Here is a 16,323-nt window from a genome sequence, read left to right on the forward strand (position 1 = left end):
AAATTTGTAAATCTGGAAGAATTTTTCGAGGAATTTCTGAAAAAATCTCTTGAGAAATTCCTGTAGCAATCCTTCAAAGAAGTCCTTGAGAAATTCCTGAAAGAACTTTCTGTAAGAGTTATTGGAGAAATCCCTTCAGGAATTTCTGAGGAAATTTCTTTATGAATTCTTCAGGAATCGCTGTGCAAATATTTGGATGAGTTCATGCAGGATAAATTATATAATACCTGGAGGAATTGTAAGGCGGATCCCTTGCAAAATTTTTAATGGTATCACTGTAAGAATTCCAGAAATAATCTCTGGAGAAATGCTTGGATAAATTTCTGAAGTACTTTGCAAAAGTTCTTGTAGTAACCCTTGGAAAAATCTCTGAACGGATTCTGGGAAAATATCCGGAAGAATTTATGGAGTAAGCTCTGGGACAATCTGATGAATGAGATTCTAGGGAGTGAAATTCTGGGGAATGGTTTTCGGGGGAATGATATTCCGAGGAATGCTATAGAATCCACTTATACAATATTATGAAACAGTACAAAGCTCTTATAATATTTGACTCATTGGAATATCATCATTGCACAAAACTAACCTGGAGTTTCTCCGACGCTTAGCGACCGGATCGAGTACGAATCGTCGTTGGTAAGGTTACTGCAGGAAACGGCCTGCGAGCCGTATCCACTGGACGTCGAAGAGCTCATGCTGGGCGTCCCAGCGGCAATATTTTGGCTTTTCACTATTCCACCACCGGTACCTGTGCCAACACTACCACCACCGGACATCATGCTTCCCATTTTACCTTTGGCCATTGCGCTGCCGCCGTACTTTCCGCCCAGATCGTTGGTCGGGGGCCGCTTGTCGATGTCGATGAACGATTCCACCGTGTAGGAGGACTTCATCTTCGAGAGGTTGGGCTTTTTGGCGGGCTCGTAGAAATCGTAATCGGCGTACTCGGGTTCGCTGAATCGATCTTCGCCCTCCTCCTCGTAGCAGATTTGCTTGATCAGGGGTTCCTCGTGCAGGGTTGTCATCCGTTGGGCTAGTTTGCTAGCCGCCGGGGACGCTGTTTTATCGTGATAGAAGTGTAGAAAAGATGAATTAGTTACAAAGTGATCGATATACTGAATGGCAAGAATAAAAACAATTTAAATAAAATGGGAAAACAATTATCGAAACACGACATCGATCTTAACTCAAGAGTTCAATGGAAATCATGAGAGAACAAATCAATCGACCAAACGATCGCTACGTACGCTTTGTTGGCTGTAATCGCAGGGAGTTTAAATTTATGTTAAGGTTTAGGAATGTGGGACGAGCTGCATTCCATGAAAGTGTGAGTGAAATAAGAAAGAGAAAAGAGAAAGAAGAATACAATACGGTGGATTTGTTTGGCAAGTTGAATGGGATTTCTCTGGCTGTTCTGTTGGATCGGTTGTCCTGATCAGTGATTGGGTGACATTTAGTGGCTTGTAACTAGCTCCTGGAATACTGTTGTTACACCCGGATGTTTTGAGCAATTTGGTTTCAAATTTGGAATGAATCCATGCTTTTTTTCTCAAAAAATGTCGAAATATTATCACAGAGACATCAAATATATTTGCTCGGTAAAAACCTGGGTGTCTATGAGTGCAAATAAGTATATTGATGGGTTCTTATACATATCCTAATAGTTGAATGTACTGTGGTATTGTTAATGTTCGACTCAAAGCACCTAGACACAGATACGAGCTAGCTTTGTCCATTATCACGAATAAGGGTTGCAACTCTAATTTGATCCATAGTTTCTAACTAGCACTGGAACTTACCTGCTCCGTAGGAAGAGTTTGGCGATTCATCACTGCTGCCAGTGGTGGTGTTCTTCAGTTTCTGTCGATTCGTGCTCGTTTCACGGGTGCTTTGAGCTGAAAGTAATGGTATAGAATTAAGTTTATTCGAAACTTTGAGAAGAAACATATTCAACAACCATGCGTCTCCATGAAATCATGTCTAATTTTTAGATGTTTGCGTACATTTAGCGTATTTGTGATAGCCTTCGAACCGTTTAAACAGAAACCTCTTTCAAAGAGCATGGGTATGAGCATAGATGACCGTACAATTCGTAGTTACTACTCCATGATTTTCAGTTCACATAAAGTTTGTTTAACTTGCTTAAATAGAATAATGCATACCACAAAGTGGGGGAAAAGTTCGACTCGAACTTGTGCTGAACTTTCTAGTTTTTCGAGAATCTAGTTCTGATAGTATTCGTTATGTTCTCTGATTCAGCGATATAGTTTCTTTGGAAATCTTCTAATTTCGAGTGAATTAATTCCAACAAGCGTGCATAACAATGTATAGTCGGCAAAACGTCTCTCCACCCAAGGTTCCGAAGTGCAAATCGAAAAAACTTTTTTGTACGCTTTCGATTCTTGTTCTATGCGTTTCGTAATATGGTGAATATGGAGAAGCGTTGAAGTTGCGATTGAGGAAGCCATCGGAATCGTGGCATCGGCATCGACGAAATTATAGGTTTGACGAGGAGTGTCAAGTGGTTTTAAACGAGAAGAATGCAGCGCGAGCATTGTTGCTGTAGCAGTCATCAATATGTAGAGCGATACAAAAAGATGAGGAGACAGCAAAGCCATATTTTTCGGGACAACAAGGGTCTCTTGAAAAAACTAGAGTGTGAAGAAATGGAGTAGATGTGTCGGGGTTATGGCATTCGGGGTAATGGGGTAGAATCCAAATACCGGAGAAATAAAAAAAAAGATATAATATGTCCAATTTATAAGTAATGTGACAAGCTGGAATGTGAAAGCTATCTTACACACAATAGAAACCTTAGCCAGCACGTCGGTGGCGAGTGATGTGTGATACTTTCACTACCTAAAAAATAATGCGCTCTCGGGCTAGGCATTGGATATATATAGAATGGGCATCTAATTCTTCCGAAAGAGGTGCACTTTGCGAAAAAGGACCACGTGATTATTGAGCTGAAATCGAATTCAAGTTAACTTCTGCGTCCACGAGTCCTCTCGTGGCGTAGGGGTAACGCGTCCTAACTAGAGATCAGGGAGTCGTGAGTTCGATTCTCACCGAGAAGACGTTTAACTTTTTCGCAAAACTTCACATCAATTTGTCCCTTTAATTCAATTGCAAAGTATATGTAATGTTTAGCTTTCCGGTAGTTATTCTTACCCAAGTAACCAAATATCACTCTAATTACGGCTGACATGCTCTACATTAGCCGTTTAAAGCTCTATAAGCTCAAAAAGGCAAATTAACATACTAGTGGTTACTTGGCTAACGCGGTGTACAGAGTGTTTTTCAAAACTATCTTCCGATTTCTATCGTCGCTAGCAAGTAGATTTATTGGGAGATATCAAGCCGGCTTTCTGGATGTGCCTTATTTCGTTACTTACGTTGCGACAGATCATCCAAAAGTGTCGCGAATATCAAGGTCCTTAACTCCATCTGTTTATCGATGTCAAGGCCATATACGACACCATTGAATGTGAAGGGCTATGAAAGATTAAGACGAAAAAGGTTTTCCCGGGAAACTGACATAACTGAAAAGTGTAATCATCTACATCGGGCACGCATTCGGACTTGTTCAAAACATGCAAAGGACTTCGACAAGGCTAGTCTATCTAATCTCCGGTTCAGCATTGCGCTTGAAGATGTTATGAAACATGCGGGTTTCGATTTTTAATGAATCCAACCAGTTCATATGCTTGAATTCGAGATTATAGACGAGTTCGTATACCTAGTATCTTGGTATACCTATAGTATTGGATAAATCATTTGCAACTAGAGTGTCCAATTCCCGACCATTTTGTTTGTCCCGGGATTCGAGATAAAATATGTTGCTAATCCCGGTATATTTCTAATAAATTTAAAAAAGTAATAGTGTGCTTCGAAACGTCCTTTATTGAGAAACAGATATTAATGAGTTAAAAATGTTATGTTTAAATTGGATTTAGATTTAGATTTAAATTTGTTTAATCAAAGTGGTTTATTTGTACAAACTCGACTGAAAATCACCATCTTGACTTTCTGTATTTGAATCATCGTCATCTGATTCATCAGCATTTGCTGTAAATGATGATTGGTCCTTATACATGACATCACAAACTCCCAAGTGAATCGCGTGATTGTAACACTGTTGGTTTAAGTTATAAATTTTTTTTCCAAATTTTACTATTACTTGAGCTCCATCAGTCGTTGAAGCGACAATGTCTTTATCGTCTTTATCGTGAACGCCGAACTGCAGCACATGTTCGAAACAATTTCCAAAGCTCTTTTCAACAGGAAGCGATCCTTGAATTTTGCAAAGTCCGAGGTTATAGAAAGATCTATCTCCAAAATTAACGTTTATATTTACATTATTCACCATAAGTATGGAATCGCGTATTGCAACACTCATACTGAATATTGCAGCACCTTGAAAAGTTTAGCATCACCTAAAATGAATATTATCTCGTGATTCTGAAGTGCTAGATCAATATATTTTTGAGGTCATCTAAAAAAATACGTCCTTGAGCCCCTGCGATTTTTTATTTTTGTTGAAAAAACTTTTATCACTGCACGCTCAAAAAAGCGTTCTGGAAAATGTGAACTGTCAAAAATACACCGTGAACTACCATGATTGGTCTCGTATACATGATCTAGTTCACGGTGTATTTTTGTTGTTGACGAGTTCACGCCTGCTGTTCACGGATACGAGAACGGATTTTTTTCTGTGTGTATTTTGGGTGATGCTAAACTTAAAAGTGCTGCAATACTCAGTATTGCAACGATTACATACTTATGGTGGGTAGTGTATGTACCTAACGCTTGTTGCTCTGACTAGTCCACTCATCCAGGGTGAGACTAAGGAGTTTGCCTATTCGGAATTTATCCTGAATTTTGGTCTCAGTTCGTAAAGGTAGTTGCTCAATCGTGAATGGGAAAAGATCGCAGCAAGCCATGCGCGCGGACGGTTGCGTTTTGAATTTTGTGTCACGTTTACCTCGTCCGCGTTCTTTCGCTTTTTTCCATTTCGCTGGTGAAAATTAGATTCGGCGGATGGTGCTACGCCACATGCAAATAATCTGTGGGAACATGTTTTTCAAAGCGATAGATAGATTTTTTATCGGAGATTGAAACCGAAGATGTTTTTTGAAGTTTTGTTTGCGTTTTGCTCGAGAGTGCTCTGTGAGGGCACCATCAATTGAATTCGTTTCACGTGACGTGACTCGTTTTTTATCCCCCGTGCGTGTTGATTCAAAAATCGAATGTGATTCGTGCTTGCTCGATTCGGGATGGATTAAGAATTGCAGTGCGTGCATTTTGATGGGCAGTGCTAAGTTATGGCTCAAGCTATTGTTCATTATTAGAGGAGCGATAGACTGCGGAGGATTTTCGAAAATGGAATTTGGTGAGTTTGTTCTGATCAGCAGCGCATAATCACAATGCGTAAATACTAACCATTGTCGGCCAGAACGTCTACCGAACGTATCCTTTGGCACTACCCTTTCCATCAACATTTCACAACATCCCGTAACATCTATGAGAGGTCGTAGAGTTCTCTGCATCTTTCTTAAGTAGGTGTTCAATCAATCATCCTTTCCCATTCCCCAGCTTTCGCAAATACGTGGCCAGGACAGCTCTCGATTATTGGAGGATGTGTCAATCTTGTCTAAGAGTTAGAGGTTAGTCCCAAATCTTTGACTTTGGTAACGGACGGGAAGGAGGCAACCCTCATACAATTGTCTAGGACTGTACCACCTACGAATTTGTGCGACATGCCTAATGCTTATGCTAATTTTAGTCTCAGTTCGTAACTTTGCATCTTTATAAAAATCAGTCACCAATTTCATGACCGATGTTCGTGAAGTTGGTAGAGAAAATCGACGCGCTGTTATGGACTGCCTGATAAACATAAAATAACTTTTCGTTATTGCATTGATAAAAAAAATCTTTTGCAGCAAGATGTGCCACAATCTCCGATAACGATTGGCGTTTCACGAATTTAAGCACGTAAACCGTGGAAGAATTCTTTGCTACGGAACGACTGATGCTCATGGACGGTTTCAGATCTAGTTCTAGATCTAGTTCTAGATCTAGTACCCATAAAAGAATTTACTCGCATTTATAGCATCGCGCTTTGTCCTTATCTGCGGGTAGCTTTTCACAGTATTTCCAAATTTCAGCCATACTCTTAAAATAGATCTAACTCTCTAAAGTTGACCATTGTGTATGAAACATCGAAAAAATGTAGGATTCGAATAACACATGCAGCAGGAAAATTCTGAGACGAATTATTGTCGAAAGTCGTGCTTACTATGACCTCCACAAGACCCTGAGGCCAGAAAAATTCTCCGTACTAAGTATACCATATACATAGTCCACTAGGTGCACGTAGACAATGCTTGAGGAGGGTCTACAAACGCTCATAAGAATGCCGGACCATAACCCCGCAAAAATGGAACGCCGCGAGCTTAATCGATAGACCAAGTTAAGCTGAATTAACGAAACGTGAAACGTTAAAGAAACTGCAGACAAACAATATTTTTTGTGAAATCCATGCCGAATGGTAAAGTGGGGTATAAACCTGTAGTTAATGCACAATATTATCATTAAAGTTAATGTAAACATTTCAAATTTTCACTTATTTGAACATTGTCTAAAACCACAATTTATGAATCGGCAAAAAAGTTGTCCACAAATATGAATCAATGTGAACACGATTTATGAATCAGTTGTTTACTTTCAATTATTTTGCAATTAAACGCTATATAGTTCATATGTTTATTAGGCACTGCCTCGAACAACGTTAATTATATTCAGGGGTGAACCGGAACCAAGTATTTCAAGAATCTGCACGACATTGCTTGATTTTAAATTTTGCTACTGAGCGAGCCTAGTGAACTTTGAATTTGTGGATTTATATGCTTCTGGAGCATGTTTATTTGGAGGATAATAGCAGGTAGTGTGATCAGACACTCATTAGATCTAGATGGCTTGACTCTTCGACTACCTTTACTTCACTGATAAAAATCCACACGTTTGATCTGTGTGCTTAAAATTATGAATCGATTCATGAACGTCCATATCGGTTTGCAATGATTTTCTTGTAAAACCCGTGTGTGTTACACATTAAATTCCTTTGTTTGCTTCATGGATTGATAACAGGGATTCAATATTTTTTCCACATAAGTTCCTGAAAATTCGTATGCGTCAACCTATGAACGCATAGATCATCACCCTACACGGATTCAGTGTGTTTTGCTTATGGTGAGCTTGCGTCATGATCATCATGTTCCAGTTGGTCAATTAATCGATTTGCGCAATGAGTTTGTTATGATGAAATCGTCGAGCTTTGCTATCGGTTTCAATGTTCAAAACTTCTAAATTGTTTGAGATCAACCCATAGCGAACTGAACTGCGGTTGGACCTCGTGTCGAACGACAGTCATCATCATGCTTTCAATGATAAGAAGCAAATTTTGAAGCTGGAAATGTTGGATGACATTTTGTGAATTTGATTTTTCTTTCACTAGAAAAGTTGTCCGATATAAGAGGATTCTATTTTTTTATAAAAAAAAACATGGTTTAGACGAAAAATCGGATTCCACTAACAGATTTCCCTGATTCTTGAAAAAAAAGGAATATGCTAATCCCGGGCTTCCCAAATTATGGATTTGCGGAGCCCCGCAAAAAAAACATTCAAGTGAGCTTGCGACAAGCAGAGGAGCCTTGAATCCATATTCTGAGGAGCAAGAGTTCTTCACCATATTTTTTCTTTCAGTTTCTGGTTCTGTCACACATGGCTATCCAAAGCCACTACATTTCGAATCCAATAAGCAGATCAGTAGGTTTTCATGGTTTAATAATTAGACATTCATGTTTGCTTCACATGACAACTTGATGCTGATACACATGTTATTATACGGTGAAGTCAATGACGAAATCCATATATATTCCAGCTACCCAACAAGTCATTTGGTTTTCCTCATTGCGCAAATCAATAAGTTAAACACACGATCTTAACATGTTCATTTTTCTTAGTGTGAGGATTCCAATATTATATAGCGATTATATGGTGGCACATGAATGTAAACGATGCTCCATGACCTCTGATTTTTTTTATTATTTTTGAAAAGTGTGAATACCTTGGACTTCTCCATGTGTCTGATAGAAGAGCCAACAGTTTAGCCTGGGAGTTAATCTAAAAAAAAACACGTTTTATAGCAAAATTAGGAAGAACCTATTGGGTGTAACTAAAAAATTCTTCACATTTTTTACATCTATACTGTTTTTTTTTTGTTCCTCACAAATTTAGCATTTTTTATTTATCCCTCAATTATATAAACAACGTCAACAATTTGTATGGCCATATAAGACAATAATCCCCCTAAATAATGTTATGATTCCTTTTCCATAAATCAAACAAATTTTCGTAGTTTGTGAACGGTCCGAAACCACTTTTGCTTTCTCGTAACAAAATTTTACATTGGAAATTACTTGAATCTAAGAATCAAGAAGAAACTAAGAATCAAGAATTACTTGAAACTAAGAATTTTTAAAAATACTAAGTACTCGTAGTTTGAACGCCGATTCATAAATTGTGACTGGTGTGTATATTTCCCACAATTTATTGATCAAGTATTTTACTCAAAAATCTCAGCCAAATACGAATCAATAGGGTAGATGTATTAATCTTCGCCCCCTCCCTAGTTTTCGCCCCCCTGGTAGAACATTAGCTTGTTCTAGATTGTAATAAAATAAAAATGTTTTACTTTTTAACTTATATAAAAGATTGGAATAAAATATACTTAGTTTCCAAATGTTACTAATTAAAGTAATCTTCTAAACCGCCAAATAATCACATATAAAAATGTGGAAAAAATGATACGCTATTTTTTGCGTTCATTGAGAAAAGCGTCTATTTTAAAAGGCAAGGAAAACATATTAAGATAACTATTTCATCTTTAAAAAATGAATAGTTCTGATAAGACATGCATCAGCAAGAGACACGAATAGATTTTTTCAACTATTCCAGCAATTATAACCAGTTTTAAACTATTTTTTCAGGGTGGCGAAAACTAAAGCACGTTTTCGTACGATTCTAATCTTCGCCCCTGGCGAAACTACCTGTAACGTTCTTTCAGTGGTGCGTGCATTAATTTTCGCCCCTCCTCGAAATTGTTCGAAAAACAAAACAAATTCATTGATTTATTAACTGTTTACAGGAGGTTACAGGAAGTTTAAAGGATTTTCTAAATGTACCGAATAGTTCCTACTTCTTGGTATTACGTTTCACTGGGACAGAGCCTGTTCTTAGCTATATATTCTCAGCAGTATTCATATGAGCACTTGCACAGTTATTAGCTGAGAGGTTTCTTTGCATAAGCTGCCATTTTCGTATTCTTTCATTCTGTGGTAAGCACAAAAACACTTTATGCCTAACGAAGTCAATATTATTCCCGTTAAGAATAGATCTTCGACCGACCAGGAATTGAACTCAGACACCTTCAGCATGGCTTTACTTTGTAGACGCGGACGTTACCACTAGAATTAGGTGGGATTAAGAACTTCATCAACGTTTTTCAACCGACTACTAAAATCTGTTTAGTTTACCATAATCTGGTAAAAATCCTGTGCAGTAAATGTGACCATTTCCATAGTAGCTTTAACTACAAAGCATTTAAATCCGTGACACCTACCGTACAGCACAGTGTGGTTCAAATCAAGTTTATTTCTAGTCATAAATATTGCAACTCTGGTTAAATAAATAAATTTTCTTGTGTATTGATGTTGACTACACTTCAAAAAAGTTAACAGATTTATGTAGTCTTGAAAATTGTAGGTGTAGTTCTTAGTTTTACCATGCATTCAGTAGTTTCTACAATAAAATTCATTTCAGTGTATGATATTTGTTGCTCATCATTATACTGATAGTCTGTGACGGAGAACAAATTGAACTTATTATTGTCAATCAAATAACCCACCATATTCAGCAAGAATGAAATAGAAACGAAATATGATCAACCGATTTTTAATATTAAATATTATTTTTACCACTACATGAGTTAATGGGTTTACCGCAGTACTTTTTTTCCGCATTCAGTTTTTGGCACTGCTAACATTATTGAAAACGCTGAATATGATAAATTTCTCCCGAAATAACGGTACTTGATATAATTATTTAAAAAATATTGGAGAACTTTAATGTATGACATATCGGGGTTGATTCCGATATTCTGACATTGGATTATTTCATGTTGGGAAATTTCTCGACTTCCTGGGAATAATAACATATATCCAGGCTTCCGAATTCTCACTCACTCTCACGATAATGGATTTATCCCTCACAGCAATTTTCAGCGATTAGCTGCCTTGCGATTTTATCCGTCCACAAAACAAAGCGAAAATAGATAATTGCACATTTTCGCAGCTGTGAGAAGTTTGTTTTCTCTTTCTCCGATCCATGGAGAACTTTTCCTGTAGAGTAAAGTGGGGCAAAAGTTCGAGTGGGGTAAAAGTTTCTTTTTAAGATTTCTAGCTCAATTCAAAACAAATCTTATAAATGTCATTGTGGTTCGAATGCTATTCAAGTAGAAGACTTCTACTCCAAATATCATAAAAATCGATTGAGATTTGGAAAAGTTATGGCTATTTGTTGTTTTTCGACGTGAATATTGTAATTTTTGGTCAAACTTTCGTTGCATGGAACCAATTGAAGATAAAATCTTTTTCAATATTTTATGTGAGGGCGTTTCTAGGCCTATCATAAGGTTACTTTGACGTGTATTAGATTTTGCATAGATGCTTGAAAACAATTTTTGGCCCATAGTGGGGCAAAAGTTCGAATCAGCGGGGCAAAAGTTCGACCCATGTATAAAATCACGGAAAAATTGTCAAATTACCTAAAATCCACATATTATCTTCAAATTTAGTCAAATTTGTCTGATCGTTTGAAAACTGTCACCAAAATTTTACATTTCCACTTAGTTTTGCGAAAAACTGCTATTTTTTAGTATATTACAATTAACCCGGTTTTGGGCAATTTTTTGATGATAATTTAGTGTGTATTTTTCGGCAAACTTAAGTTTACAGCTGGTGTAAAGTATGCCTGTCATAAAAGGATCGATATTTAGTGTTTTAGCCAGCGAACTTTTGCCCCACACTAGATTCGAACTCTTGCCCCACCGGTGGGGCAAAAGTTCGAATAAGACAATAAATTTTGAAACTGTTATAACTAAAAATGGGTGAATATTTGGACACAAGTTTGTTCAGCAAAATTATAGCCAATATGTTGGAGGTTCACTGTATGGTATTTGTTTTGTTTAAACTGCTATTGTTTTCCTGGAAACTTTGATTATACCACTAAGGTCGAACTTTTGCCCCACCTTACTCTATCCATCGCCACAAGCAGCAGTTGCTTTTATGCACCAAATTAACCACTCCTTTCGTCAAGTTGGGGTGGTAGCATGGTTAGCGTGCACGCATCGCGGTTGTTTTTAGCAATGTACTAGGTTCGAATCCCGTCGCCGGCACTAGTTTTTGTTTATCCACATAGTGATAATTCTCGAGAGCAGTTGGTGAGCGAAAATATGATGGAGTGAAAAATAAATTATCCCCGGAGTGGAGTGGTTTTCGGTTATCCACCATCGTAGCTCCAGGGAAAATTAGTGTGAGCGATAAAAGATGTTCACGTGAGGAAGCGAAAAAAGCATTCTCCTTACGTGAGAAAAATCGTAGATTTCGCATCATTGATACGAAAATTCAGAACCCTGCATATATCACAAAAATGCTACAAGAGCATAAATAATTACTTTGCAATAAATAAAAACAATACATAGTGGAAATCAGGACCTTCCATAGCCTTCGTTAGTAGGCGGCTACAAAGCAAATCCATGCTGAAGGTGTCTGAGTTCGATTACCTATCGGTTCAGGATGTTTTTGTAATGGAATTTTTATTTGAGTTCCTTGTCCATGAAGTGTCATCGTGCCTGCCACACGGTACGACTGTAGAAATGGCAACTTATGTAAAGAAACCATTTAGTTATGAACTAAGTACTCTTTGAAAATTAAGCTGAGAATCAGGCTCTGTCCTAGTGTGGACGTAATGCCAAAAAGAAAAAGACATAGTGGAAATAGGCAGGATAAGTACCAGTGAAGATGATAAGTGAGAAGATAATAAGTACTTGATTAAACTATCGAAAACCTGTACTTCAATTAATGGGGGCGAAGATTAGAGCATGGGTGGAGCGAAGATTGAATTTGGGGGGACGAAAATTAAAGCACACCATCAATCCAAAAATTATACTTTTTTCAATAGTGAAACTTTGTTTTGGATAACTTTGCAGCTTGATCATCCTAAAATAATAGATGAATAGTTGAATAAACCCAATAACATTATTTGATATTGATTAATAGAGTCAGAAATTTATTATTCCTGCGATTACATGGTTTAGGGGGGCGAAATCTAGTGCTTCTACCCTACGCATTTATCTCTCGTAGCTATGTTTATTGAATCTGTAAATGTTTGCTGGGGCTCAATCTGTCATAAAAAATCTTTGAAACAAACTTTAAAACGTCGTTTCTAGTTAGGCGTCAATAGGGACACGGCTTACGAAGTTCACAAAAAATACAGCCCAAATAACTTCAAAAAGAATGCAGTAATATTGTTGGTTCATACCGCGATCAAGAGCTATTTTACTGAGATAAAAAGCCTTGAAATGGCTGAACACTATGTGTTACTTATCAGTAAAAATGATTCGGTGGTGTTTTGTGATAAGTTTGATAATAATTTTGACTTTTGATATCAGCTGATTCATAAATTGTGGGTGATACTGCGTGGGGTGACTGTAATTTAGAAGGGCCAGAGCATTGGATGATCCTTGATGGATATTTGAAGGAGTTCCTGAAAGGATTCCCGAAACAAATCTTTTGACAAATTTTAAGAAAAAATTCCTGAAGGAAACTGTGAAATAATCAATGAATTCTCTAAAAAAATCTGCACGAATCCCAAAGGAAGACATATTTCTTGAGGAATTCTGTAAAACAATAGCTTTTTGTGGAGCAAATCTTTAAGAAATTCTTAGAGGAGTTTCAAGTGGATTCTCTGAACGAATTTCTGCACTGCAAAATATACCTTCGATTATCAATGAAAAAAAAAATTGTTTGCAATCATTCTACGGATACCATTTTTACGGCGTCGGAACTCTAAATTATTAATAAATAAACTACCGAACTTTTGGCTTTTTTATTCGAACTCACTGATGTTCATAGGGCCGGCTAAGGACCGGTTAGAGTCTGCGGCTACAAAGCAAAGCCATGCTGACGGGTACAATCCCGGTCGGTCCAAAATCTTTTCGTAATGGGAATTCCCTTGACTTCCCTGGGCAGGCTGGGGAACTGTGACCACTATTTACCACAGATCATCGATTCTGCCAGTCAATCAAAACACAAAACAGCATCAGGCGTTGCGCTGCCAACGGTTCACACACTGCTTGAATGTTTTTGTCTCTCCACTATGATCGTTTTCGGGCAGCCATGTCGAGGTGAATGATTGAAAAAAAAAGTTGAATAACTCAATCGTTAATATTTCGCTTGTGTTTTCAACTAATTGAAATCTATTAGCGCTGACAGCAAGAGAACAATCATTCCGTTGCAATACATATAAACAAGTTCAATTTCATGCTGCATTTATCGATCAAAAATGCAAAACCCCGAAAACCGAGAAAATCGTGTCACCACTGTGCTCGAGTCATTTCGCATTCGAGTTTGAAAAAAACGTTGGGAAGAAGAAGATTACAGTTTTAAAAAGCCGTGACATTTTTTTGTTTTGAACGGTCATGGTTTGCTCTAGATTTTGATGGTCGTGTAGAAAAATGTGAATGTCGAGGTGGTAAATGTTTGCTACAGTACATTTCTCGCATAACTTATGATCTCGCCCTAAAAGCCATTGGTAACCATCTGAGACGAGACTCGCGAAGACGGTCTTCTTTTTCTGTGATTGCTGAGTTTTTTCTTATTCCGCTTTGTGTTTATACCAATTATGCGCATGCTGTTCAAACCCTCACATGAACCTCTCAGCAAAAAATGATTGAGTTTGCATCACATCGAATCATAAATAGCCATTTGAGTGAAATTTCATGCCAGCAAACGTAGCAGACATTAGAAATAATTATTCTTCTGCTTAGATTTATCAGCAACTTTAGAAAAAACTGCTCCGCCGACTGAGGTTTTCAATAACAGTTTACTTTGAACACAATACTTTTCACTTTTTCAGCCATAAAAACGGTGGGCTGCATTTGACGTTTCGTGAGAGGGGAATCTGGGCTGCATATGACGTTGATATTTTTCCTCTTCGCGAGTCTCTCTCAGGTAACCATGTGTGTAGCTCGTTGTTTCTCAGCATTTGAAAGGATTTACAAGTTATTTAACAACGCTATGGTGAAGAAAGGATCATTCCCTACCTGCCAGAGGTAATAGTTTGGATGCCTATTTATTAATATGCTCAGAAATAACGAGCTACACACATGGTTACCAATGGCTTTTAGGGCGTTATCCCAGATTTCCCATCCCTGCCTGCCACACGATATACGAATGCGAAAATGGCAACTTTGGCAAAGAAAGCTCTCAGTTAATAACTGTGGAAGTGATCATTGAACACTAAGCTGAGAAGCAGGCTCTGTCCCAGTAGTAAATGACTGTAGAAAGAATTACTGACTAAACCAGCATTTTTTATGACAGCTCAAGAATCTTGTCGATTTACGATCTTAGTGTGTACATCATGAGGAATTGCTGGATGCTCTTATTAAGGTGAAACAGTTTGGAATCAACTTCTAAGATTGCACTAAAACTTCAAAGGCACAAATCTCGCGAAGAAAGCATCCCACAACAGTGCACTTTTTATTTTGGCTTTGTGCACTAGCAGAAAGCGTAAAATAAGAAGATCAGGAACGTTTGCCAACTATTTCTCCAGATTTGTGCCTTTGAAAACGTGAGTAGGGGGAGAAGTCGGCCATTGTGCCGGCCATCTTTGGATTCTGAGATGTTTCACCCCAGATAGCCGTAGCGGAAACGCGCAGCTATTCAGCAAGACCAAGCTGAGGGTCGTGGGTTCGAATCCCACCGGTCGAGGATCTTTTCTCGATTTCCCTGGGCATAGAGTATCTTCGTACCTGCCACACGATATACGCATGCAAAAATGGTCATTGGCATAGTAAGCTCTCACTTAATAACTGTGGAAGTGCTCATAAGAACACTAAGCTGAGAAGCAGGCTCTGTCCCAGTGGGAACGTAACGCCAGAAAGAAGAAGAAGAAGAAGAAGAATGTTTCACCTTAAAGCGAGGAATTTTTATTTTTTGAAGGATTTTGGCACTTCTCACATGCAAAAAAGCTGGATTGTCCTACATTGAAACATTAAGATTTTCGTTCTTTCGGATTAATTTCTTGTTTATAATCAGTTTCAGGGATTGTTATCGTGGGAATCCAAAGAGTGAATTTTGTATGACTTCAGTGTAGGCCAATACTGCAATAAAGCATGTTAAAATCACTAACATTTCTTCTCTCCCCATCCTTGTTTTCATATTTAACCCGCCACTACTTCGAGCAACAATTCAGGAAGAGGAAGAACATCCCTTATTATAGCAGCGTAATGGCCGAGGAAACGCAAATACGGAAACGACCGTCGGAACCAACGGATCAACGAAGGATCGCAGCAACCTCCAGCTAAATGGGAAAAGTATCCAATATAACAGTCTAATTTGGTTCAGACAACAATTTAACATTGACATTTATGACTATAATCTCACGAAAAAGACAGGGGTAATCACAGTAGCATGACTAAAAAGCACACTTTATTATTTTAGATTATTTCGACTAGACAGTAATAAAACAATTATTACAATTACACTACTTTTTCAAACAAATTCAAGATGGCTTATTTTCACAATGTTTCCTTTTTGAAAAAGCAAGGGAATATGAGTAGAAAAGACTGGCGGTAAAACAAATCATTTCAGATTAAATAAATAGTTACACAGGTAGTCTACTTGACTTTGTTTGTAGAAGTTTGGATAACAATTTGGATTCTAATTACTGAAACGACAATTATCAGAATGAAGATTTAATTTGACAGACAATACTTAAATGGAAAGTATTGTACAAGTGACATGACAAAACAAAATCTTGGTACAGCAACGACGTTGAACAACACTTTAATACACGCAATTCAGATGACTAGTTACGAAATAACAGAATACTTGCTTTACTACTTGTTTAGCTACATAAGTAGATGGTTTGGAGTATAACGTTTCTATAATCATTCCTATTACTAATTGAAAGGTAAATCAG

At 37.7% G+C, this 16,323-nt stretch overlaps 2 protein-coding genes across 6 annotated transcripts in view; one reads left to right on the forward strand and one right to left on the reverse strand.

Moving 5' to 3' along the window:
* The window catches only part of LOC5571295, a 53,210-nt gene extending 37,080 nt beyond the window's left edge, over positions 1–16,130 (forward strand). The window contains exon 3 of the transcript XR_002499421.1: positions 15,595–16,130. The gene's annotated coding sequence lies outside the window, so the exon portion shown is untranslated. The remainder of the gene's footprint in view (positions 1–15,594) is intronic.
* The window catches only part of LOC5571294 (kinesin-like protein KIF13A), a 131,956-nt gene that overhangs the window by 14,966 nt on the left and 100,667 nt on the right, over positions 1–16,323 (reverse strand). For 2 of the 5 annotated variants that reach the window (XM_021840150.1, XM_021840149.1), the window contains 3 exons: positions 1,800–1,895; positions 1,248–1,310; positions 587–1,057 (listed from right to left, as the gene is read on the reverse strand). In XM_021840150.1, the coding sequence (XP_021695842.1) occupies positions 587–1,057; positions 1,248–1,310; positions 1,800–1,895 (630 nt within the window). The remainder of the gene's footprint in view (positions 1–586; positions 1,058–1,247; positions 1,311–1,799; positions 1,896–16,323) is intronic. The other 3 variants (XM_021840153.1, XM_021840152.1, XM_021840154.1) reach the window with 2 other exon arrangements.

This window comes from Aedes aegypti, chromosome 2, assembly GCF_002204515.2.
Source record: "Aedes aegypti strain LVP_AGWG chromosome 2, AaegL5.0 Primary Assembly, whole genome shotgun sequence".
Classification (NCBI taxonomy): Eukaryota; Metazoa; Arthropoda; class Insecta; order Diptera; family Culicidae; genus Aedes; species Aedes aegypti.